This window comes from Triplophysa dalaica, chromosome 11 (genome assembly GCF_015846415.1).
Source record: "Triplophysa dalaica isolate WHDGS20190420 chromosome 11, ASM1584641v1, whole genome shotgun sequence".
Lineage (NCBI taxonomy): Eukaryota > Metazoa > Chordata > Actinopteri > Cypriniformes > Nemacheilidae > Triplophysa > Triplophysa dalaica.
The window spans coordinates 15093696-15119512 of NC_079552.1; the positions used below are offsets into that span (position 1 = coordinate 15093696).

At 38.2% G+C, this 25817-nt stretch overlaps 2 protein-coding genes across 5 annotated transcripts; one reads left to right on the forward strand and one right to left on the reverse strand.

The window, feature by feature from the left end:
- Nucleotides 1-3517: 3517 nt before the first annotated feature.
- Nucleotides 3518-18303, reverse strand: zgc:110045 (uncharacterized protein LOC664755 homolog). Its single transcript, XM_056760368.1, has 13 exons — nt 18020-18303; nt 15804-15924; nt 15407-15430; nt 14858-14890; nt 14386-14502; nt 13267-13398; nt 11630-11758; nt 11113-11202; nt 9242-9283; nt 7350-7425; nt 5758-5810; nt 4731-4900; nt 3518-4121 (listed from the first exon to the last, which is right to left on the reverse strand). The coding sequence occupies exons 2-13, from the start codon at nt 15885-15887 to the stop codon at nt 3770-3772; spliced, it is 1302 nt and encodes a 433-aa protein (XP_056616346.1). The 5' UTR covers nt 15888-15924; nt 18020-18303; the 3' UTR covers nt 3518-3769.
- A 1438-nt stretch (nt 18304-19741) lies between these two features.
- Nucleotides 19742-25739, forward strand: mocos (molybdenum cofactor sulfurase). 4 transcript variants are annotated; one of them, XM_056761584.1, is made up of 15 exons: nt 19742-19927; nt 20273-20362; nt 20881-20947; nt 21049-21693; nt 21777-21853; nt 21945-22144; nt 22351-22467; nt 22581-22979; nt 23091-23253; nt 23635-23737; nt 23898-24022; nt 24704-24806; nt 25043-25184; nt 25261-25365; nt 25478-25739. In XM_056761584.1, exons 1-15 carry the CDS (start codon nt 19798-19800, stop codon nt 25592-25594), a joined length of 2583 nt encoding a protein of 860 aa, XP_056617562.1. In that variant the 5' UTR covers nt 19742-19797; the 3' UTR covers nt 25595-25739. The 4 variants fall into 4 exon arrangements, with proteins under 4 accessions (XP_056617562.1, XP_056617563.1, XP_056617564.1 ...); XM_056761585.1 differs by having other exon boundaries at nt 24707-24806; XM_056761586.1 differs by having other exon boundaries at nt 23653-23737.
- The last annotated feature ends 78 nt before the right edge of the window (nt 25740-25817 follow it).

The following is a 25817-nucleotide window of genomic DNA, read 5'->3' on the forward strand; positions in this document are numbered from 1 at the left end:
TGGATATTTTATTAGCCTTTGACCTAAAACGTTCTTCGGAGAACAAAAAGTTATTCTATGGCATCACTGCATAGAACCCTTTCTACTTTTAAAAGTGTTCTCTCTATAGCCACTGTCGGTAAATATAGAGAGATAAAGAGTGTGCGTTTATGTTTGTTTGTGTGTGTCTGTGTGAGCAAGAGAGAGAGGAGGGGGGGGATGAAGGGGAGAGAGTTTGTGATGCTTTAGGCTACATTATTATGTCCTTTTAAAGAAATGCTCTTCATATCCAGCACAAGCCTGCTCTAATATAATTGATTATATTCAGGGGCGGTCGAAGCCATTTCGATCATCTTCTTTTGATGGGGTGAGAGGGGAAAATCATTAATTCAACACTAACAAAGAGGCAGACAGATATGTCCACAACACTACATTTCACAACAGAGCCCAGGCTGTTGGCACCCAGAACGATCCCCTCCATGCATTTCTCTTCCGACAACACATTTCCATGCCATTAAGAATTTATCCGGTTCAGCCACACTCGGAATCTGTATTTAGCATGCAGACATTATTAAGATGTTTGAGCAGACATGGTATAGTTCAAGTTCTTCTGACTCTGCAGAAAGTGTGAGAGTGTTTTTCTAAAAGTAGACGTTATTTTATCAATGTTGAATGGGGCCATCGCTCTTTAAGAACAGAACAAGGGCTCTACATGCGGTGAGTGACAGCGTGGTAATGGTTCACTCAGAGCACATGCATGATTGAGCAACCTGCGAGAAAACCTGTCCCAGCAGTACCTGTGAAAAGGTAGTTTCTCATCCGAGGGTTACTCACAGTTCATTCCATTTTTGCCAGCCCAACAAAGTTTGTTGTCTGGAACCAACTGTCTCCATTGACATTTCTGTTAGAGGGTAGAAAAACTTTTATTATTCATTTAGTCTGTTACCTAGGACAGAAAAATGTGTTAAACGACATTCTCAAAACATTAAGGAAACGTTAAAGCACCTATTATGATGCACTTATAGTGCCTGAAATTGCGAATGCTTGACAAAACATGCAATTCTATAAAGCCTTACCAGGTACATAATGGCTATTCTTAGGAAACTTTTGTGTGTACATGAATGCCACATACATCAAAGCCAGTGGCATTGATGTATTATTGTTAGTGTGCGCAATTTCCCGAATCCAATGGGAATGTTATGTTCTGGAGCGAAATTAGATGAATAGCATCCGGCTTGTCAAAATGTCTTCGGTGATGTACTGATGGCATTTCCAAACCAGCAGTTATCCATCAGAAGCAAATGACAGATAAGCAGGACAAAATAAGCTTGGTAAAACAAACCTGATTCCTCCACACAAATATGAATCATGTACGGTGCACGGCAACAAACTTCCCCATTGGGGCTGTGCAGATTTTACTTTAGCTTGCTTTAACCAAAATAACCCTGTTTTAAGCGCAGCATGTATTATTGAAAGACCCACAATATGCGTCTGCAGAACCATGAATACTTCTGTTGCTCTTACCTTGTACTTCAATCGCAACAGGTCAGCCGCTGTAATGCAAGGGTAATGCAGGACATTAGAAATATACAGTTTCATCAAGGCCTACTCATTTTCTTTGAATCCTTTTTCAGTTTTCAGAATCACTGGATGTAAAAAGAAATTGAGAACGCCTCCGTGTACTGATAAAAAGCTGTTTAATCTCTATTATATTTAATGTTAAAAATACATTTATTTATCATACATTAAAAGTAAAATGTGTACAGCAACTTCAAAAACCAATCTAAAACAAACACAAATACATCGTTGAATAGTTAAAAAAACATCTACGGCATTGTCTGTTCGAAATTAATATAAATTTCATTATAAAGCAGTCCATATCATGACTTTACTGTAATCCAGTCAGAGATTAAGGATAAACAGTGAGGGTTGCACTACACAGGCCTCAGACCTGCTATCAATGAGGTCAGCCTAGAAGGAAAACACATAGTCAGGTATAGAGTACAAGAACGGATCACATTATTGATAAACACCCTGCTGCATAGGAGGATCTACTGTGTGTTATGGAGTCATTTAACTTAAAGAAAATAACAGCAACCCATTTTATTGCATGTTGCTTTACATCAACACAAAGTGTCGAATGCTGTGCATTGAAGCTAACATCTCAACAAGCAGGTTTATGATCTTGATTTGCAATACGACTCTAAAGCCCTGTTCAGACAGCCAGCAACTTTGTTGCTGTATGTGACTTGTCTCTTGCAGTGAGATCGTTGGAAGGCGTTTCTAGCTTTGGCTGTGCCAGTAACAGTTAAAACAAACCCTCCAGTATCTGTCTAGAGACGGATGACGTGAGCTCCATTGCTTTGCACCTATTGGTAGTCGCTAACAAAGTCAAAAAGTTTAACAACTCCCAACTTTTTGTCGCTTGCCTCCCAGCACTGGACACGGCCACTTCCTGTCGCCAACAGTCACTGTCGCTTGTGTCGCCAGAAGTCACCGGCGCTCCATTGAAATGAATGAGATCGCTCTGCCGCTGCTATAGTCGCTGGCGGTCTGAACGGGGCGTGAAACCAATATTAGAAAATGAGTCTTCGCTATATTTCCAAGGGCATATGACAAAATTGATATGGGTGGGCCACCTCTTAATGGCAGGTAAATCGTTTTTAGTTTTGTTTAGTTTTGTTTAGATTCCCTTTTAACCAAACCCATGACAGTGTTTCCAGTAACCATTGATTTTGCATTTAAACTTTCCTTTGACTATTAAAGTAAATAATGATTTCAAAAATACATCTAGATTTTTTCAATGTACATCAGCGAGACCATTTCAAAATTTTTGTTTTTCTGAACTAGCTATTTATAGCTACTGTTTGTGTTTAGGTAAAATGATCATATTTGTTTCATTCTGTGAACTACTGCCGATATTTCTCCCAAATTTCAATTCAATGTTTCTTTTTTTTATTTAAACTGGAGAAACGGGTGAAAATAACAGAAAAGATGTTTTGTTTTTTTTAGACCTCAAATACTGCTAAGAAAACAAGTTCATATTCACTTTTAAGCAATACAGTTATATTTCTTCATGTTCATAAGAAAAGTTCAAAATATTTCTTTGTGATAACCCCAATTTGTATCAGTGTTCATGTGTCTTGTCATGCTGTCAGTCTTTTGCAGTGCTGTTGGATGACTTTGTCACTCCCGAGATTTGAGTTTGAAACACTACACTGAAATGACCACAATACATCTAGAAATGCTGATTAAATTAAAATTTGGAAAGTCTCTTCGATGGCTGTATATGTCTGTTTTAGTAACATGTTGCTTATGTGATGTAGTGTGAAAAACAGAATACCAATATCAGTATGAGAGGCACAGCATTACACTCTCTCCAAAATGACTCTGTTATTTTGATGCAATAACAAATACGGCAGCCGGTTCCAATCAGAACATCAAAAATCACCCAGATCAAAAGAAAAAAAATCACTCATACAGATACAAACATTCCCTGCGAGCCGCATAGTACCAATAAATCAAATTCTTGTTGGCTTCGCTTCTCGTAAAAAAAGGAGGCGTGTCAGACAAATTATACGGTGAGAGATGAATATCTCAAACACTCCCGAATGAAACGCAAAACAAAATGGAAGACGATATGGGAAGCGATCAATCTTGTCATGGGCTGGCTATTTGTTTGTAGAAAATTGTTTTTTTTTAAAGGGAGGGGAGGACACTTTTAATCTTCAGAAAATTCACGGATGGGTGACAAACAAATAGAACATCACTGATGAGATTAAAACCCTGCTCAGTACGGGGCAAACTTCTGGCGCTCTGATTTTTTTATGCTGGACGTGGTGGGGATCTTTGTGTTGTAGGGTGTGAGCCCGGGCGGGAGGCCTGAGGAGACGGCCGCGTGCATTGCCAGAAGAGGGAAGGTTTTCATGCCAAGCAGACTGGAGAGGGGCAGGGCATAGTGGGCACTGGACATGGAGGGAGGGGTGTGGATGTTAATAGCGGAAGGGGGGCCAGCCAGGACAGGCATGGACGAGGAGGACGCTGAAGCAGAGGGGTTGGACGGAGTGAAACCAAGACTGAGGTCGATAGGTGTGCCGGAGGAGGACGCAGCTGCATGGATGCTCAGTTTAGCCATCTCTAAACTGCAAACACACGGTCACATACACACCAACATAAGGAGTGACGTAATGGGATGTGGTTAATAGGGGGACACAGGAGGAGAGATTGACATGGGTGGGGGTGAGAAAAATAGAGAAAAGAAAAATCAGTATTGGGATGTTATGTGTTACAAGGAGGAATAATAATAAGGATATAACATGCCTGGATGAGAATTCATAAAATGTCAAATGGGTGAGATGAAACAGATTACATGTTCTATTTGACTGCTTTCTAATGCCTCCATAATGCAAATAAATTATTAATTAAAAAATATATCAGTTCTGTCACTTGTTGGAATCATCATAGTAGTCCAAGTAACCAATGCACTTTATGCTCTGTTTAAAGAGATAATGTACCCAAACATAAACATTATTTCATCATTTTTTCACCCTTATGTCATTTCAAACCTTTATGACTTTCTTCTGCAGAGTACAAAAGAAGATATTTTGAAGATAGTTGGTTACCAAAAAACATGCGCACCCATTGACTACCATTGTATGGACACAAAACCAAGGCATTTCTCAAAAATCTTCTTTTGAATTCCACAGAAAGTCTGACAGAGAACAGTTTTTTTATATTGAGAAATGTTTTACCTGGCACTGATGAGGTACTGGGCCACGCTGATGCTGACTGGCGAGCCTGTGATGGTGACGTGGCGTACAGCCGAACCGTCTATGGCCCCAGCAATCTTAATCTGGGCACCAGACATCTGGCGAATCTCATTGATCTTACTGCCCTGTCTGCCAATGATGCATCCTATGAGCTGTGAGACGCACAGACAGACGGGTAAGATGCAAACAACATCTGGACATTCAATGTCTAAGGCTAAGAACGAAAGTCTAGGACATGAAGTTACTGTATGTCATGCCTTGAACTTTACGAATGAGGTGGGTAATGAAAAACAAACACATACCCCATATGTATGTGGACACATATGAAAATGTATTCATGAAATTGCAGTGTGTGACAAAATATTAAACCAAATGGCATTTATTTGAATACAAGTGCACTTTTTATGGAAAAAATACTGTATTATGACAATAATACAATAAAATATAAATAAAAGAAGGGAAAAAACGGTTTAAACTGAAGACTCTTGGCAACATGAATTTACAAAAAACAACACATCTGCATCATGTATTAATCTTAGTTCAGAATAATTTACTAATACAAATTGAAGTTTAAATTATATCTGTTAATATTAGTTAATGCAGAGAGAACTAACATAAATAATTATATTTTGCCATTAACTAAAAAGTAACATTAACAAAGATTAATAAATGCTAACAAATTAGCATGCTAACTAATTGTTCCTTGTTTGTTCATGTTAGATCATCCATTTATTAATGTTAACAAACCTTATTGTAAAGTGTTTCTAAACTATTTTCAGTTGTCAAACTTTGCTTGTACACCTGTATGAGTAAAAAGTAATTCAAGAAAAGGTTCCTCGGTAAGAAAAGTGAATTATGTGAAAAGTTTAGCATCATTTCTTTGTAAATGTCACTTGCTTTGACATTTTGTTATTTCTAAGCATGGCCTGGGACTCCAAATATTTTTGAGACCACTGAACATCATAAGCAATAAAAAAGCTAAAAGCGGAAAATTGTATATATTACTTACATCATTAGGTACGGTCAACTCTTGAGAACTGGTCGCAAATGAAGCATCTAGACCTACACAGGAACATGGGAAGTTAAGGTTAAGATCTGCATTTGCAACATTTTCTCAACATGCAAACACTGCTTAAATAAATTCTGAATCTGACATTCAAATTCGAGAAAGTATAAAAGCATTAAGGCTGCTACAGTGGCTGAGTCATGAATGAATTTCTGATTAATTCATGTCTGCCTGAGATTGAAAAACACCCATAAAAGCATTTCCAAATAGCACACATTACCGGAAACATCTACCAGAGGCTGTCTCTTCAACTCCTTATTTCCATAGTAATAATTACGGGCTTACACTGACGGTGTGTGGACTCTTAGGTGTGTCATGATGAAAGTGGGCTGCTGTAAGAGTGGGCTTGAGGTTTGCTTAGGAAAATGTTATCGGTTTGAAAAGGTCTGGGGTATTGTGGAGGTACGGATTGACATTAAGGGAGAAGAAATGTTAAACAAATGAAAGCAGGACGAGGCAGTAGACCTGCCAAAGTTGACATGCGAGGTGAGGGATGACACATATGCATCACATCATGATGCTGTTGTTATGGGGACATGACATTATTAGAGATTTTTATCACAGTTGAGCGGTAGCCGGTTCTGAGCATAAACTAACTTGACCCAAGGGGGTGTGACAGATGGGGAGGAAGCTATCCATTAGTATTTCTAAAATCAAAATGCCAGCTGCGCAACTTTGTGATCTAATACCAAGTGATGAAATAAACTAAAGGTGAAAATCCTACATGGCACAAGAATGGAAACAATCCCTTCACTTTCCTGACCTGACACGTAAAAACCAGCAGACAAGGACAAATATGGGTTTGTTTACATGACAAGAATGCAATTAAAATAGAGAATTTCATTTTTAAAGCGTTTCATGTAGGCTACATTTTCATAGTATTTTTGTCTTGTTTTTCAATACAGATGTCTAACATTGTGTCTACACTGGACGCGACCGGCATCCAGTGTGGACAAAATGTAAAATTTGAATGGGTTCTAATGCGTTTTGTTGTCTTTTCTAGAAAGTTATCAAATTTGTAAAAGACAGAACAACAATACAGAAATATATATGTTTGCAGTGTACAGGCAATATTGTATATTTTGTATCCCTGTCAGAAGTTTGTAAAGAAACACTTATATATGCGCATGACAAAACTCAATTTCTTGCTTTCCTCAAAAAAAAATCATTCATTTGCACAGCATTTCCTTTTCTGTTTTTGCAGTAACAACATCTACTAGCAGGTGTTAACTGGGTCATGCTAACCAGACGAATGCTGACCCCATGACTGCCCTCATCAGGACCGTTTAGTGCACGGCCGCTTCAGCATAACGTTGGCTTTCTGACACATACAATATGATGATTTTTTTGCCTTACCACAATATGGCCTCCCCCTCACTTTCTTCAGAGTGGAAAAGTAGAATATGTTGTGGTGAAGGCATGAGGCGGACGAGTGGAGAGGGATAGAGACAGATCGAAAAAGAGAAAGACAGACAGAGAGAGACAGACAGACAAAGGGAGAGACAGACTTCCCTTGGGGAGCTCTGGGTACGTACCAGGGAAGGTGGGGTTGCTCTGCCCAAGGGAGGTAAAGGGGATATGCTGCATAGCCAACTGGTGAAGCTTGGTCAACTGCGGGGGCAGGAAGGGAGGTTAGAGCTAGCCAATCAAAATGGAATTATTTCAGAGGAAACTCACATCTACAGACAGAACAGCACCCATATGAAATCTCAAAATTAGATCAGTTATCGGCTTTCATCTGCCGTCCATTTCTCCCAAATAAAGAGATATGAAAACGAGATATTGTCACTGTCGGGAGAAAACTTTCAGGATTTTTATGTTTGTTTGTGAGTTTTGAAAATATTTAACCGATGAAACGTGTTAAAAAGAGCTTGTCAACTTGTCAAGTGTTTTGTTAGTTTCATTTCGACGCAGTTCTCATTTTCCCGTCCTTTTTTAAATAGCAAATGCATTTGCACTCATTTGTGTGCCCATGGTCTAAAAAAGAGGTGTTTTCAAGCGCATTGTTGGCGCGTTGCTATTTTGAGGAACTGAAAATAGACTCTGCCATAGACCAACACAAACCTTTGGCCTGTTTCACGAAGCTGGATTCGTTTTTTAACCAGGTAAGTTTGCGTTTAGTTTGAGCATACTCCGAGTTTTTCGGCTCATGAAGGTGGATTGATTTTGACGGGGGTTCATCAACTTCATAACTTAGGCTACATGGCTAACCTTCTCTGGAGCAGGTTTTACTCTGGGTTAGTTATCGCAAACTAAAACTGGACCAATCAGCTCTGAGAAAAGTGACGTATATCTGACGTATCCCGCACTGCAAATTAAAAAGAAGTTTAAAGTTATCAGATGTTAGAGGGAATATCTTTTGCTGCTAAGTGTTTAGCGAGCGCAACTGGCTCTTAAAGGTAATGAGAGATGAGAGATGAGAGTAATTGGTCTACTGCACATTATAGCTAAAAAACACCCATTACTCAATAAGAGAATGGGGACAACCCGTTTAGACGTTGTGCCCGATCGGGCCGACCGTTTTCCCGTCGTATAACTAGCAAAAGTGGATTCCAACACGCCCTGAGTGCACCTGCGCCATGCGCTCTAGACCAGGTGCTTAGATCGTTAAAATAGGGCCGAAGGTTTCCTCCCGACAGCGACGATATGCATTTACTGAAGAAAAACACCAGTGCTTGCAATGCACTACAATATTGATGTTGATAGGTTCAAGCAGCCCAGATTAAAGACGTGTCTTTGACTTAAATGCTCCATTAGAGCTCAGAACCAAAACGTACCATGACATTGCATTTGCAGTGTTAATGTGGAGACAGATACTAGAAAGAAAAGACCAATTGAGTATGCAAATAAATGTGAGAAATTCAGTATGCAAATATCATGCGGCTTTGAATGACATTTTAATATTTCGTGTGATTTATTAAAAATTATAAAGTCTGCAGGAATTAAATATGGATAGCGCGCCACGCCTGAAATTATTTACAAAGTAAAAGAATGGAGTCTGCATGGAAATCAGGTCAGCCTAAATTAATCGCAGAAGTTTAACAAACCCTACGCAGGATGTATGAGGAATATCAATACAGTGCCGCCATGCAAGCACTCTCATTATAGCATTCACATGTGGGTGACTCCGAAAAAAACACTTATTGACTTATGTCTCATTCAGATATATGAAACAACAAAGGAGGTACTGATGTTAGTGACGACATTATTAGGACAAAAAAAGAATAAAGGACATCTTCGCTCAACCTTATTTGAAAGAAGTTGCTAAGTTAGTGGACATCTCAGGACAGGAATATTGGCTCAGAGGTGTGTGAGGAACGCTGTGGGAGAGTTGTGTTGTGTACGGGATAGGATGTGGTCGGGTGCTGCTGTGGTGTTATGTGTGCTGAGAATAGTGTGTTGATCAGGCACTGGAACTGAGACTCACGTCTTGTGGCGGAATGGCAAACTGTCCAGGAATAGTAAAGGCCTGCGGGAGAAGAGAAGTGTGTTGAGGTTAACTGGAATCATGAAAGTAACAACAGCTACCAGCTTATTTGGGATACACAAGATGGGTTTGTCATGAACATTAAAATGTCACGTGTAATGTTTTCTTAATGTAACCACAAGGGGGCATTACATGAACATTTCATGCTACAATGCTAAGTTTTTTAAAGAAATAGTAGGCTAGAAATGATTAAACCCAGAAATTATTCATACGACCTGGAATGTATTGCAAGTATAATCGAATGACTTTATTTGAAATTCAATAATGACATTAATATTTCAGTTTCTTCAAAGGGATAGTTCACCCAAAAATGAAAATTCTGTCATCATTTACTCACCTTCGAGATGTTCCACATCTGTATAAATTTCTTTGTCCTGATGAACAGAGAGAAAGATATTTGGAAGAATGCTTATAACCAGACACATTTTGCCCCCCCTTTTTGTGTTCAAGAGTGAAAAAAAATCATAAATTATTTTCTTCCTACTATGGTAGTCAATCCTGGTAGCAAAATATGTCTGGTTATGAGCATTCTTCCAAATATCTTTCTCTGTGTTCATCAGGACAAAAACATTTATACAGATGTGGAACAACTCAAAGGTGAGTGAATGATGAATTTTCATTTTTGGGTGAAGTATCACTTTAAATGGGCAATTCCATGCAAATGTCAAACTACCATACGGATAGGTCAGAACCATCAGATGTTAATATTCGGTGGTTTAAATACCCATGTGAAGTTCTCTGTACGTTAAAGCATTTTATGCTTGTTTTTAAAGCATAATTTTCCAATTTTACTGATGAGGGAATTGTCATATTCATAACAGCCCATATTCCTCATAAATGGGCACATTAAAATGATAGTGATATAATATAAAAAATATAATAACTATTTTGTCTTCTACGAAGGGACATCCCTTCTCTGTGTGTTGGGTATAATTGCTTCTTTTTGGATATTTTAATTCTAAGAAATCCTACAAAGTATGCTGTCTCTCAAAAACCAGTGTCCTTTTTTGTCACATGCATAACGCACAAATTTATCGCTCTTTAAAATAGAAAACTTGTGTATATTTTTCTGATGTCTGTCATCAAGGGTTTAGTAATATATAAACAGATAGTTCAGGATATTGGTCATAAATATAGATGATTCAAGAATTTATAGTTTTGACTTAAAATGTCACATCCACAGCACTGTAGTTGCCCAAATCTGTTCTTCAGAAGAGTTGACATATATTTCTCCTGTTGTGTCAAAATATTTTTGAGAGGTAAACTATTTCTTTATGAGTTAAATAGCATATTATGACCAGTTAAGCTCAAAGCTGACATCATTTTGCATTATACAAGCAACCAGCCTTTGGAGTATTCCATTAACCTCAGTCAAATTAAAGGTCATGATCACTCAAATGTACTAGCAGCCCTTTGGACACCATAGTGGAGATATGTCATAGATGAAGGGTCAACGCTTAAATTACGTCACCCAATGAGCAAATGAATAATTCATGACTCATTCCCAAAAGTAGATCATAAAAAACAGAATCGAACAGAGAATCGAAGGAAGAATACCACATCTAAGTTAGTAATTTAAACACGACTGAGCTGCTTGTTTAGAAGCATTTGAGATGGTTCAATAGCCTCATTGGTGACTATTACAGATTGGATCTGTGGGTGGGATTTATTCTGCCGGTGTAATCACGTACGCATCTAAACTCAGAGATCTTCATTGGGACTGCAGGGAACTGGAGTCATTAATGCTTGTGACGAGTTTTTCGATCGCATGGCTTGCTCTGTTGCATAAAGAAATGGATGCAGTAACTTACCGGCGCAGGATGCTGCTGCGTCAACACTGTGTGGTTGCCTCCTGCAGTGGGTTTGGGTCGATATGGTATTGTGCCCCCTTTAGGTGGTGACTGAAAAAGTGGGTCAAACATAGCAAAATGTTTTCTAAAACAACCAATACAAATTTGTTAAAAGTGTCTTGTGGTAACAGACACGCTCGGTTACTATAATGCTATACATATAGATTATCTACGATATATTCATTTGTGCATCTAATGCAAAATTAGTAACCATCCTCCCATTTATGGAAAGGCTAATTCAATCCAGTGGATCACTTATAAAAACAAAGGCATTCAAGGTTGGATGCTGAGAAGTAATGAAGCAAACGGGAACATTAAACATGTGCATGCGTTGCAGCTGAATGCAAATGAAGCTTCAAGGTGAAAAGACCAGAAAAATATTCCACATCTGAAAAAAAACTGTTACGCACAAGGGAAATCTTACGTAATCGCACAGATTTCCAATTAAAAAAGGAAAGACGCACTTCCATTCGCTCACCTCCAGCATGACGGTGCAGATATGTTTCACACATTGAGTGATGGCGTGGGGGGTGCCTGAGATGGTCACAGCTCTCTCGGTGGAGTCAGGCAGCAAGTCTCCTGCTACTTGCACCTGAGCACCTGTGCTCTATAACACACAGTAATTGTGTTAGTCAACACATGCTGGATGATTACAACAATCTGCAAATCATGTCAGTCTCTTTTGTCCTTTACAGTAGAAACAGTAAACGTAAATATCTCTTTAAAAAAACCTTAAGTGGGTATTTTTGTTACACTGTGTAATATTCTCGTTCCACATATTTCAAATATTTTTCAGATTGACAACCTATTTGATGACGTCAGCTTTAAGGGTCTGAACAGGTATAGGTGCATTATGAAAGCTGCAGTTTGGTTAAAAATAAACAAAAATCAGTTACAGAGCGGTTCATTAAAACAACGATTTAATCTTATCCTGATTCACAACGGTAAACTCATAATAAGGATTTAGAAATTGAGCTGTTTGGTACACTTAATGAGAAATGTCAGATTGATGTCGTTCTACATTCAATCATTAAAGGTAAAGTTACCCAAAAATAAAATTCTGTCATTTATTTATCTCATGTCATTCAAAACCTGTATAGGACTCTTTTTCCTGTGGAACACAAAAGAAGATATTTTGAGAAATGTTTCAGTGGTTTTGTGTTCGTGCAATGTAGGTCAATGGTGCCCAGTGTTGTTTGGTTACCAACATTCTTCAAAATACCTTCTTTTGTGTTCTGCAGAAGTAAGAACGTCATACATGTTTGAAATAAAAGGAGGGTGTGGGTAATTGATAAGAGAAGTTTCAATTTTGGGTGAACTATCCCTTGATGGCCTTACTTATAGTCTCCACACAATACACTGAGATAAGAGAAAGCTCTATTTACTTGAATTACTCCTTAAATATTTATTTATGTCCTTTAAAGCAACTTTAAAAAGTATGTCATATACTGTAGTGCTGTTTGATATTATTGCTATTCTTATGTCTAGATTTGACATTGTTATGGTCTGGCCAGTTATTTAGGTCAATCTATTTAGATACTGAATGTAAATGTGAGCCTATTTAAGCTTTGTTGGGCCGTCCTGTTCTAGACATTCAAAGCGACTGGGAATAAAAGCAGCCAGTTCACTCCGCACAAGCAGCCCTCGGCTCAGAGAGGACAGCTATATTTATTCAATGAGAGCCACCGGCAGAATAAAAAGCAGACCCTTCAAGCCAAAGCCACGGTCCTCGTGTCAATTTCAACACCCAAAATTAAAACAAATGGTGATGCTTGTGAGCTGAATTGCTCTCTGTCAACGAAATCCATGACTAAAATGTTTGAGGTTTGAGGAAAAATTGAAAGAGTTTGGCAGTTTGAAATTAAAGCTCGGGGGCACCGGGGTCTCACAACATACAGATTGAACGGAAATCACAACCCGCAGTGGCTCCAAGCGCTCGCAAATAAAAAGTTTGGTGATGAGTGCCATCAATCATAGTGATGCTAAGCATTTCTGCCCGCTGCTGAGACAAAGGAAACTAATTGTTTAACGGTTCCTTCTGCGTATCATCCGGAATCACTGTGACCTGCATTACAAACCCTTTGCATTCTGACTGGTGATTAAATTCATATCTACCTCTCTGATCTCTTTGATCTTGGATCCTCCTTTGCCGATGAGCGAGCCGCACTGACTGGCAGGGAAGACAAGGCGCAGTGTGACAGGAGGTCTGCTTGTCACCGTGCTGTTTATCATGGAGGCCAAGATATCCTGATAGAGAGAAGAAATGCATATGTATGGCAGAGCAGCTCACTTCAGCTCGCATTATTGTCTTTATTTGTAAAAAGAATTGCAAACTTGCGTGAATATTATATTTTATAGGAACACAAACATGATGGAGCTGGGATCAAAAAATGTCAGACAGATGTTTGCTCTGTGTACGTTCTGACCCGGCAGGCCACTTGTGTAACTTTTTCTTTTTGTGTCTGGTTTCATTAAAGTGTTGGGGTGCAAGTATGATGTTTATTTGACTCTTTGAAAATAAAAGTACAAATAATATATGAATAAATTGATTTTTGGTAATGTTATAATGGTATGCCATATGGGACCGGGGCCACTGAGCATGCCAATGGTTTGGGTAGTCGTGGTTAGAGAGTCGGACTCGTGACCAGAAGGTTGCCGGTTCGATTCTCAGGGCCGGCGCGTAACGACTGTGGTGCCTTTGAGCTGCAGTGATAGCTGCCCACTGCTTCTGCCAGATGACCTTGTAACAATGTAACACACACCCAGGCCTGATCAACCTGCGGTGGGCCTCCCTTGACTGAGGATGTCTTGTGATAAAGGGCCGAAACACCCAATGAGGATGAGGTGCACACCTGACAATGTGTCCCATTGATCGGAACCATACGAAGGGCATTATCAGCATCACCTCACCAAAACTTTTTTTTACTCAGGATAATGTGATGAAACTGGGACACACAACTCATGAGATGTCTCTCTGATAATGGCAAGGAAAGGTAAGCATGCTATGTATTTCTATAATCATTTATCCCCAAACACTGAGGATGTCTACCAGTGAAACCTCAGACCTCTATTCATATTCTTGGCTGCATAAGGCATGGGAAATATACTTTTGGGCAATTCAACTGTGCTGAAATAGTGGGATTATAACAACCAGTCCTATTAAGCAAATCTATTGCATTTATAGACATTTACAGTTTGTGGAATTATTATGTTACTATGCAGAATTGCACAGACCTCCTCAAATTTCTCAGCGATCATGGCGAATGCTTTGAAGATCACCTCAGCAGGGCCAGTGATGGTCACGATGCGCTCTGGACTGGAACCATCCGATATATTAATACGGGCTCCACTCTGTAATCATGTTTTTAAAGGAAGTACAGTTGAGCGCTGCAAGTCAATTTCATTCATCAATCTTACCTCAGTGTGCATATCTGGATCCTTTCCCAATTAAATACTGCTTAACTTATCATGCAGAGAAAATCTAATAAGCTTGCTGGAACTGAAATTTATTCCAGGTGTTTCTTTAATGTTTAATATACAAAAGTGTGATAGGCTTAATGAGGTAATCACTTTTACATTCTGCAGTCATGATTCGAAAAACATTCATATCAACATTCATATCAAAGTGTGGAAAAACATCAATTTATGGAATGCTTTTTCTATATTCATTAAATCGAGTCAAGTTAGTCACTTGATTTGTAGTTACCTCATCTCTCATTTTTTTGACCGTCTCTCCTTTCTACAACCAAAGAAGAACAAACTCGTTTCAAAATGCAAAAAACACCCAACAATATGATGTATATAAACATTGACTTCAAAATTAAATAAAAGATTTAAGCAAGACTCAAGTGTTACTGTAAGGGCCATATAGATACAATGGTTGAGAGGAGAGATGCACAGATACTTTATTTCTCCACCGATACTTAAAGCCGATTATTCAAAGTGATATCTGCCGATACCGATTCTGACAATTAAATAAATATTTCGGAACTTTCTGAATAGTTGTAATTCATACAATGCCTATTAATATTGAACATCAAACTGGTGATGTTTCTTAACATTTTTTATGTACAGAGCACAAATTTGTTATATTTTTCTGTTCTCTGTTGATTGACAGGACATGTTGGCCCTGATCATCGGATGGTTTTAAACTATCGGCTGAAAGTGTGAAAATTGCTTTTATCGTCCGATACAACTTGGCAGTTTACCTTAAATTACTTTTATTGTATTATCAGAATAATACTGAAATGTTTACCTTCCCAATGATACTTCCTACTTCCTAGAAACACAAAAATAAACACACAAGACACAAATCTGTTAGTCTGTGTAATCGTAAATTGTCTGCATATGACCAACCGCTGAATCATGATATTTTGTTGTCTATTCGGGCTTTAACATTCTGCAGGATATCAGTGTATGGCTATATTTAAGATTAATGTCAAGAGATTTTTTTCTGAAATATTTATCAAAAATTTTCTGCGACTGTTTATGTAAACAAAAACATAAAACAATCCACATATCAATTACCCATAATCTGATATTATCAAATAAATGTTTTTCTTATTTCCTATATACTGTTTGACCCGCTTACGCAACACGAGGCTGAAAACAAAACAAGCAAAAGCTCTGTAAGTGGCTGTGATGTGTCTTACTTTCCCATGCATTAACAGGCGGATGGTGAGGGTGACATTTAACCCTCCCTCTGATACTCCGCCTTCCTTCTCATTCATATTCATTCCTCTCTTGGGCCCAGAAGCTTCAAATCGACTGTCTCTGTGCGCACAAATAGACAAATTTACAGTTCAGTCAAAGCGGCTTAAAATTCAATGATGAATTCCAGCGAAAAATAGCACACATAATTCCACGAGCTTCACAATTGAATTTCCTCCCTATTACCTCCCTCAAGCGTAAGCATAAGTCGTTCACTCATTTTTGTAACCTGTTGTTATTCTCTAACATTAGTCTGGGTGTAATTTCCCTCTGGTGTAGAAGTGTGTGAAAGTGCGAGCTCAATGGTTTTCTATGTTTTTCTAGTAATTTTGCATGTTTTTTTTGTAATTGACTGGTGTTTGACTCTATTTAAAAAACAGACAGAAAAAACTAACAAGAAAATAACAAAAATCCTGTAAAATTACATATTAGTCCTGGGTTTTCTTTCCTTGTTTTCTTGTTGTTGTAAATTTGTAGTCTTTTTCTGTAATTTGATGGTTTTTGATCTTGTTTCCCAAATTTGTGAAAATCTTTTAATAAAATTTCATAATATTTGTTTCTTGAACAATATCCATGAAAAATCTGTAATAAAAAATGTTTACAGTTTAGCATCTCTTGAATAATCCTGCTTTAATACAATCTGAGTGACAGTGTTCGATACGGCTAAACAGGAGCCTGTTGTTGCTTTCTGGGACTCTGGGTCAAGTGACATCTGTGTGACCATGTCTAAAAAGGCCTATTAATCTATCATCTGAACACAATGTTGTGTGTGTCCACAATCCTCTCCGCTTCTTATTGGTGAGCATGTTTAGAACAGAGATTACCACTCGAATCCATTATAAACCAGAATATTTGTGACTCGTGAAGTAAAATATCCTTGAAATGTTCATTTTAAATGAATTGTCGGGTGGTTGCAGATTTTGCGTCAGGAGCCCTACCTCATATTTTTCTAATGATGCCCTGCAGCTCAAAGAAATGAATACATTCATGCATTTTCTATTTAAGTGGGCGTATGGACAGATTTAGTCTTATTGAGTCGCAATGCTTTCATTCGCTAGTGCTCTTTAAAAAGTGCTTTTGCAATGTTCAGAGACTTACATAAGCTTTTAAATGCAACGCGGTCCCTCTTGACATGACACTCCAGCAGAAAATGAACTTGCTAAAGAGCTGCAAGCACTGTATTATCTAGGTTAAAAAGCACAACAAACGTGATGTTTAATTAGTTTAATACTTCTTTTCAATATCAAAGACAATAATTGGGTCATTCGATGAATTACGGTTGTGTAAGTGCTCTCAGAGCCATTTCGCCGTTTAAAAGACATCGCATTCAATTTGCAATCATGAAGGAAACTCTTAATGTGGCAGTTATTAAATTAACTGCGGGGGTTGATATTTATAAAAATAACATGTTAAATGTAATAATAAAGCAATGCGATATGCATTTCTTTTTTTTCTTTCATCAGGTAAACACTTCGAACAAACAACTAGCGCGCTTGCCTAATCCTATAGGCAAGGATTTGTTTGGCTAATGCTAAAACCCATTTGACCCATTTCTGTCTTTCAAAGCATGTAAAACACTGTCATATTACAACACAGCACTAATAAGGCAAGACAAAGATACCACATGCATTGTTTTTGACGTGGGGAATTAAATGTATTTACGCCGTCGCCATTAAAATGTCAATCATATGGGGAAATGTTAGTCTTTAGAAATTAATGTCTAATTGAATACATCATCATAGTGGTAAAGCCTTGAAGTGTTTACGTTGTGCAATGTGAATACAATTCACTGTGAATAGCGTCAAACTTCATTTACAAATCTTCATCTTAACATGATTGCTAAAGCCTGCCTCTGAATATATTACACATTAATGCAAAACCACAACATTCATGAACTTACATGATCTTCATTAAAACGAATAAACGATTCAGCTTTAAGATGTCATGTCATATGGTGTATTTGTACATGGCAACTTAAAAATGTAAATGTAAATGAAAGACATAAACAACTCTAACTCTGTTTTTATTTGTTTGTTAACATCTCAGAGATAAAACAAGAGCACTGTCTGTGCTCAGAAAAGCATGAGCCTATTTGTTCTAGTCCTCTGGAAGTCTTGTGGCGTGGCGACAAGCTTTACTTGGAAGTTAGCAAACTGACCTGGTGAAGTGATGCAGGTTGAGACGGCACAGAGATGCCAGGAGGTTCACCAACTCTTCTCGTCTGGCCTCTCCGGGATGACTTGATGTTTTTGGTTCCAGAGTGTGTATGCTTCCCTGAGTACACAGTGGCTCTCCTTTGTTGTCAGTTGTATTTAGAGAATGGACAGATGGCCTTGTGCCCGTACCTCTGGTCGAGCGAGACTAGCTTTACTGTTTTTTTCCTTCTGGCTTAGCCTCTGATAAGCCTTTGGACCAGGATATGCGAGTCTGGAGTCTCTCTCTCTTTTCCTAATGCTCACGTATGCCACAGAGGAACAGGTCCTTCATCCCGGGAGCTGAGGGTCAGTGTGGTGTTGGAGAAGAGAGGGGTCCCAAGATCCGTGGAAGGCTAAAGGTCTATTATATTTGGACCTGTTCCTCAACTGCTGCATGGACATGGACAACATTGTGTATCTTGGTTTATAAAAGCGTAACTCAAAATAAATTGTTTGCATTTGTAGAGTAGACTTAATACAGACATAAGATTTTGGAAGATGCTAATGATGTATTTGCGCAAATGTTTTTGTCTACACCCTCAATCACCATAAATGTCTCCAAATTGACTGTGTCACATCATTATGGTCAGAAAGACACAATGTGTCTGTGGCCGGTTCCCCCTCCTCCACACAGCCAGCATCTCCTCTCTAATGAGGCCAAAGTCCAGTGAAAACAAAGCGTCCCTTTAACAGAAAACCATGCGCTCCGCTCGGCAGCAAAATATCAAAGTGAATGAATTAGTAGAGTCGAGTAGCATATTTAATCACTTCAGACTGCATGGGATGGAAATGAACAATAGTCTCTGTGGATCTCCCTTTCTTCTCATATGCAAAGCATAAGCAGTGATAAATAGTGTAAAACCAAGACTCGGTATAACTTGACAAACAGTCACAGTGAGTTTTAGCTTAGAAACTAAAGTAATACTTGTATTAAGTTCTAAGTTTCTACTGAGTCATGTACAATTACAACGTGAAGCATGAGTTCAATAAGTATTAATACAATAATAAATAACCGGAACCGAGTCTGACAGCTTTTTCATATTTTAGCTCTCATGTGGCATGGCCTTGTCTTACTAATATATTTTTCACAGTTTCATTGCCAGACCTCACGTGTCTATATTTCATATCACCTCCCACAGATCTCATTCTGGAGGGTTTAATGTGATCTTTGTACTTACCGAAGTACACCGTAGTGGATTAAGGATCTTTTTCTCACAGTCAAAAATGTAATAAGGCAGCACCCTGGTACAAGGATGTAGATAATATAACTGTGGCACTTTTATTTAACCTATATAGGCTACAGTCCAAATCATTTACTATTAGCACTACAGCATTTACATCCACTGCAATGTTCTTCAAACTGAAGCAGCCTATTTGTATTAAAACATTTCTGTAACTTTTGATGTTTTACATTTTCTCCCTTAACTTAATGTTTTTTCTATTTTGACAGAAGCTCTGCTTCAAGTTATCATACCCCATTAAATAAAGCTTTTTATGTTTTCATCATTTTGAAATGAAAAAGTAATGGTGTGTGACAATTCTTCACACTTTTATTTAATAAGGTTAACTGTTTAAAAATTCATGGGGTTAAAAATATGGCTTTTAAAGTCATGGGGTTTCAATGACACTCTCCAGTCACACAGCAGCTGGACTTTGTTCTTGTTTTCAAACAGTTACATCAATTGGTCATGGTGAGATGTGAATAAAATTCGCGAAAGAGGGAGCTCTTGTCTTTTCTGACATGAGGGATATGGAGAATCTGTCTCTGCGGGACTTATGCAGCTTTGAGACTTTTAGCAGGTCCTGGAAACATTATGGTTACGGGGGTGATCAACAAGAGCTGATCGATCGGGAATTTAAAAGAATCAAAGGTACACGTTCAAAAGGCATTAACCTTTCTTCGCTTAGCAACTTTGAAGCCAGCTTTTGACGTGGATTAAAGTGGTTTTAGGCTTTATTTTCTTAACGTTAACAGTATGACTACATATACCATCTATTAAGGGGTTTGTAGTAAGTATTTTTGAGTGAAACATATAGGCTGGTGTGCTAAACGCGACGTTTTTCTCGAACGTTCAGAATAAAGCGCGTCGGCCTGTTGTGCTGCATTTTTTCTTTCACTTTATCTGAATTCTTATAATCTGTAGTGAATGCAGCGCCCTCTGTTGATTTTAATGAGGTATTACAAGGATCTAATGGTTTTTCGTCTCTCACGTAAGGTACAACATACCTCGATCATGCGGGGACAACGCTATTCCCTGAATCTCATATTAAAGCATTTCATGAGGATATAGCTAGAAATGTTTATGGTAAGTCATTTTCTGCAATGACCTCACATATTTGTTTAATGTCCAACTCGAAAAATATGCCTTTCAAGACCACTTCGCAAGATGACGTGAAACACTGGTCCAGATGCACTTCCTGTTTCAGTTTTTATCTATTTATTATTCATGTTTTTTAATCGTATATCGTCGCAGTCCTTCTGGAAAATCATTTAATTTTTTCAATGATTGCATACTTTGTTTGCATACTTTTTATTGGTTCGATATTAGCAATCCACGAACACAAAGGGTGAATAATAATAATGATTATGACAATATTTATAATAATGTTTTTTTTGCTAAAAAAATTGGGAGGTTTCAGAAGGACAGCAAAAATAAATATGAAAGACTGTCGTTTAACATTTTGATTCAGTTATAAATGTTTTGTATTGGTTGTATTTTGTTGAAACGTCTGCACCAGCGTTGTTTACGTCTTTCGAAGTGGTCTATATTATAACCCATTTGCAATGCAAACTTTAGATCTTAACATGACTTTTTCTTTTAAGGCAATCCTCACAGTCACAATCCCAGCAGCAGACTAACACATGACACAGTTGAAAGTGTCAGATACAGGTAAATGTGCTTTTTGATTTTGATAACATTGAAATAGTTTATTTGTTGCAATTTTTAAGAACGAATATTTAATAATTTCTCTTTGTAATGTACTCTTTCAGGATCCTGGAACATTTTAACACAACTCCAGACGAATACTCTGTGATATTCACGTCTGGATGTACCGCAGCACTGAAACTAGTGGCTGACTCCTTCCCCTGGAAATCTGCATCGACCGATGGGCCTGGAAGTCGATTTTGTTACCTCACCGACAACCACACGTCTGTGGTCGGCATTCGTGGCGCGGCTGCTGTTCAGGGGGTGGCCGTAGTTCCCGTCCAGCCTCATGAAGTGGAAGCGAAAGCCACAATCAAGAAATCGACAAATGGAGAACAGGGGAGCTCCACCCCTAATCTTTTCTGCTATCCGGCTCAGAGTAACTTCTCCGGCAGGAAATATCCCCTGAGATATGTGAAAGGAATTCAATCTCAACAGCTCTATCCAGCATGTGAGCACGGCGGTCGATGGTTTGTTCTTCTCGATGCTGCTTGCTTTGTAGGCTGCTCACCTTTGGACCTCAGCAAGCATCCTGCCGATTTCGTGCCGATTTCTTTTTACAAAATGTTCGGCTTTCCGACTGGACTCGGAGCCTTGCTGGTTAAGAATGAAACAGCTGAAATCTTGAGAAAGAGTTACTTTGGTGGAGGAACAGCAGCAGCGTATCTTGTGGATGAGAAGTATTTTGTACCAAGGCCAAATGTTAGCAGGTAATTTATGAGAAATTGCTGGAAAGTAGCCTGGTTGTCACATTTTGTTTAATGTGTAATCATCTGTTTCCCAATTTCATCAGGTTTGAGGACGGCACAATTGCCTTCCTAGACATCATTTCCCTTCATCACGGGTTTGAGACACTTAAAAAGCTTACAGGTTCATAAATTTATGGTTTATCTCCGTGAAACCGTTTCAGCATATATTCTAGCTTCGACATACATTAAAAGTGGATGTTTTTGGATTTTAGGAAGCATGCTCAACGTTCAGCTTCACACGTTTGGTTTGGCACGCTACACCTATACTGTGCTCTCATGTCTGCGTCATAGCAATGGCAAACCTGTGGCGCAGATTTACTGTGATAATGAGTTTCAGAATATCGTTGAACAGGGTGCAATCCTCAACTTTAGTGTGCTGGACTGCCATGGACGAACAGTTGGATATTCTCAGGTCAGTGTTCATCTCTCCCATATTTAAATCACGAGCTGTAATGAGAAAGCCAACCAGCACAATATATTAATAAAGATACTTTCTTTTTATTTTATTGTGAAATATCAAATAACTTCTAACAGTGATTTGTGGAGATGCCACCATATGTCTATAGAATTGATCTAGAAGAATTAGAAAATGTCGACTGTGCTTTTGTTTTGCATCAGGTGGACAAAATGGCCAGTCTTTTCAACATTCATATTCGCACAGGCTGTTTCTGCAACACAGGCGCATGTCAACATTATCTGGTTATCAGCAACCAAGATGTAAAGACTAACTTACAGGTATATAGTCGTAAAAAGAACGTAAAGAAAGTAACAATAAAACGTTTAGCTTGACAAAGCCTTTTAAATGTAATCTAGTTTACACTGAACAGTCGTTTTTGGTTCCTTTCAAGGCTGGTCATGTGTGTGGAGACAACGTCGATGTAGTTGAGGGACGTCCCACAGGGTCCATCCGTGTGTCATTTGGATACATGTCCAGTTTTGAGGATTGTCAGAACTTTCTTCGGTTTCTTGTGAACTGTTTTGTGGACAAGCCATTTACACTAGATCAAGAGAGACTGGGGAGACTGATGACATCAGCGCCAGTAGATATAACAGAATCATCCCAATCATTTCACCCAACGCCAATAACAAATGGGCAAGCAGGACATGAGAATGGCCAAGTTATCGGCCATTCTGTAATAGAAGTGCCATCTGAAGAGGATGTGTCCAAAGAAAGAAAGAAGAATGGCAGTACCCATAAGCTAACAAATCTCTTCATCTATCCTGTCAAATCATGTGCCTCATTTGAGGTAAGAAAAGCACACACCTGTTATTATGCTTGTGTCAAAAATGATAAACTCTTTCAATTAATGATGTCAGTTGAAATGTGAACTACTCTGTTATTGTGATTGATGTAACAGGTGGCAGAATGGCCACTGGGACCGCAGGGTTTACTGTATGACCGTTTTTGGATGGTTGTGAATGAGAACGGAGTGTGTCTGAGCCAGAAACGAGAGCCGAAACTGTGTCTCATCCAACCTGTCATCTGTCTGGCTTCTAATACACTACAGCTGAAGGTCTCAGGTTAGACATACCGTATTCTATCCAGCAGTATAACACAAAGCTGTTTTTAAAGCTGGTAGGCATCGCACTAGCAATACCAAGATCAAATGTTTGATGGCCCTTAAACACAAACTGATCAAATGTTAATCTTAAATGCACTGTTCATTGCTCTGGAAAAAAAATCTAACAAAAGTGCAATGTGTCGCTGCAGCTTTAAAAATAATAGATGAATCTCATGAAATTGTGATTTATACTGTGTATTCATATACTGTATATCCAAATATTCATGTATATTTATGTTTAATATGTAGGTGGAGTAAAGCTCACAGAAAATTAGAGAAATGTATATGTTGGTGTTTATCGCTAAAATGAAAATGATCAACAGTTTTTCTATTAAACAAGGACGTATTTCCTACTTAGGATTGGAACCAGTTGCTATTCCCTTAGAGCCCAGTGTAATGAATTCAGGGTTAAGAACATCCCACAGCAAAGTTTGTGGTGACAGGTATGAACCTAAAATCTATCCCCATGAGCTTTTTATATAATGATTATACCATATGACATTATTTCGACACAATACATCTGATGAACGTGTAATGTTTACAATAACTTACAGTAGTTACATCTTAAGTAAACAGTTTTACGTGAATCTCTCTTTGGTGTAGTGTACAGACGATGGATTGTGGTCCGAAAGTTTCAGCGTGGCTTTCAGAGTTTCTTGGCAAACCTTGTAGCCTTATAAGACAGAGTCCTCACTTCTTGCGTGAAATAAAAAATGGCACTCAAAAAGGTAAATAAAACAGTCATTATTTTAACTGTATATATCATCTAGCATAACTCATTTGTAGTAAAGCTTTTATTCCATGACATGACATCATGTGTTGTAATATTGTAGTCCAATTTACAGGACTAGCATTGTTTTTTGTTCCCATAGACATTGAATAGACATTGATAATTGTATTCAGTTTCAGGTGTATTACCAAGAATGCCTTTACATTGTAGCACGTTTAAGCTTTCCTGTAGCTCAGTGGCAAGAGCATTGCAACGCAAGGTTGTGGGTTTGATCCCAAGGTATTGCACATACTTAAGTATAAATGTATAGGATAAAGCAATGCAAGCCGCTTTGGATATAAGCGTCTGCCAAATGTAAATGTTATGCTGTTTTTATAATTTTGCACTTTGGAAGAAGAATCACAAATTAGGTTTTTCACAATTGTTTTTCTTATCATTGAAATTAAATGTAATGCGGATTGCTTCTCAGATTTTCCTCCAAAGTCTGCAGTTAGAAGTTAGACTTTTGCTAATTAGAAGTGTGAATTTTGCATCAAATCCTCCCAAAACAATTATCTGAGCTCTGCACATTTGATTAAACAGTTTTGTACTCTTACTGTAGCAATTGTCTCATTCATTTAACTCCTTTAGTACTCTGTAATGGGAAGTAATTTAAGTTAAATGATGTCTCTTTCTCCAGCAGGGGACTGTTACCTCACCGCTCTCTCTCTGGTGAACGAGGCTCAGTTTCTGCTCATTAATAGAGCTAGTGTGTCTATTCTACAGCAACACATTGACAACCGGTATACACATACAAACTACTTACAATGGCTTACAACTACTTATGATTAATACACTGCCTTATTATGCAGCAATGTGATTTGACATTTTAAACTTTGCTGCCAAGTGTGATTATCTATGGTGCAGTGACTTAAATTTTTAGATTTTTTCGTTTTTTAATGCATCAAATAAAACTATGCATAAATGAAGTATAGCCTAATGGATCTGGTATGTGTTATTACATTTTGGTATGGTATAGACAGGAGAGTGAGAATGAAGACACATGTTTGGATATTGAGTGTCTTGTTCAGCGTTTCCGGGCAAATCTTGTTATCTCAGGACAGGAGCCTTTTGTAGAGGAGAGTTGGTCCCATCTAACAATAGGAGCCTCACAGTTTCAGGTGAAAACATATGCTTTTACACACACTCTTATAAAGAACTAGAAGATACATTATATATGTTTTTCGTTGTGTTTAGGTAATAGGAAGATGTGGTCGTTGCCAGATGATCGGAGTTGACCAGAAATCAGCAGCTAGGACCCAGGAACCCCTCAGGTCTCTTTCTGAATGCAGAAGTGGAAAGGTCTGTAAAACAAAACTTCTTATTGTTGTTTTTGTTTACAGATTTCTTTTAAAGAAAACATAAAATAAATGTTTAATCTGTGTAAAATACTGTTCTTCGCTTTTGCTCTCAGGTGACGTTTGGTGTTTACTTGACTGACCGGTCAGCGAGGAACTCTACTGCTGTCCCCGTTTTATCTGTAGGGGCTCATGTTATTCCACAGATATCAGGATCTGCGGAAAATCTTTAGAACTATTTAGTTGAATGTATATGCTAACATCAACGTTTTATTTAATTTGAAAATAATTTGTCATATATTTGAAAATATTTGAACACATTTACCTGATCTCTGTTTGTGTATTTGAAATAAAAATAAATACGATTTTATAATGGTATTATTGCGGCGTATTTTACATAAAAACTAAACCAAACGCTGCAGCAGGCTGAAACATGATGATTTACAATTGAAGACG

Excerpts from the sequence above, each read along its gene's own strand:
- zgc:110045 (XM_056760368.1), bottom strand. The coding sequence starts at position 15,887 with ATGAATATGAATGAGAAGGAAGGCGGAGTATCAGAGGGAGGGTTAAAT. Across the intron at positions 14,503-14,857 it reads TCAAAAAAATGAGAGATGAG|AGTGGAGCCCGTATTAATAT; the intron begins GTAACTACAAAT and ends ACATGATTACAG. Across the intron at positions 5,811-7,349 it reads GAGCAACCCCACCTTCCCTG|GTCTAGATGCTTCATTTGCG; the intron begins GTACGTACCCAG and ends GTTCCTGTGTAG.
- mocos (XM_056761584.1), top strand. The coding sequence starts at position 19,798 with ATGAGGGATATGGAGAATCTGTCTCTGCGGGACTTATGCAGCTTTGAG. Across the intron at positions 21,854-21,944 it reads GACACTTAAAAAGCTTACAG|GAAGCATGCTCAACGTTCAG; the intron begins GTTCATAAATTT and ends TTTGGATTTTAG. Across the intron at positions 22,468-22,580 it reads ATGTAAAGACTAACTTACAG|GCTGGTCATGTGTGTGGAGA; the intron begins GTATATAGTCGT and ends GTTCCTTTCAAG.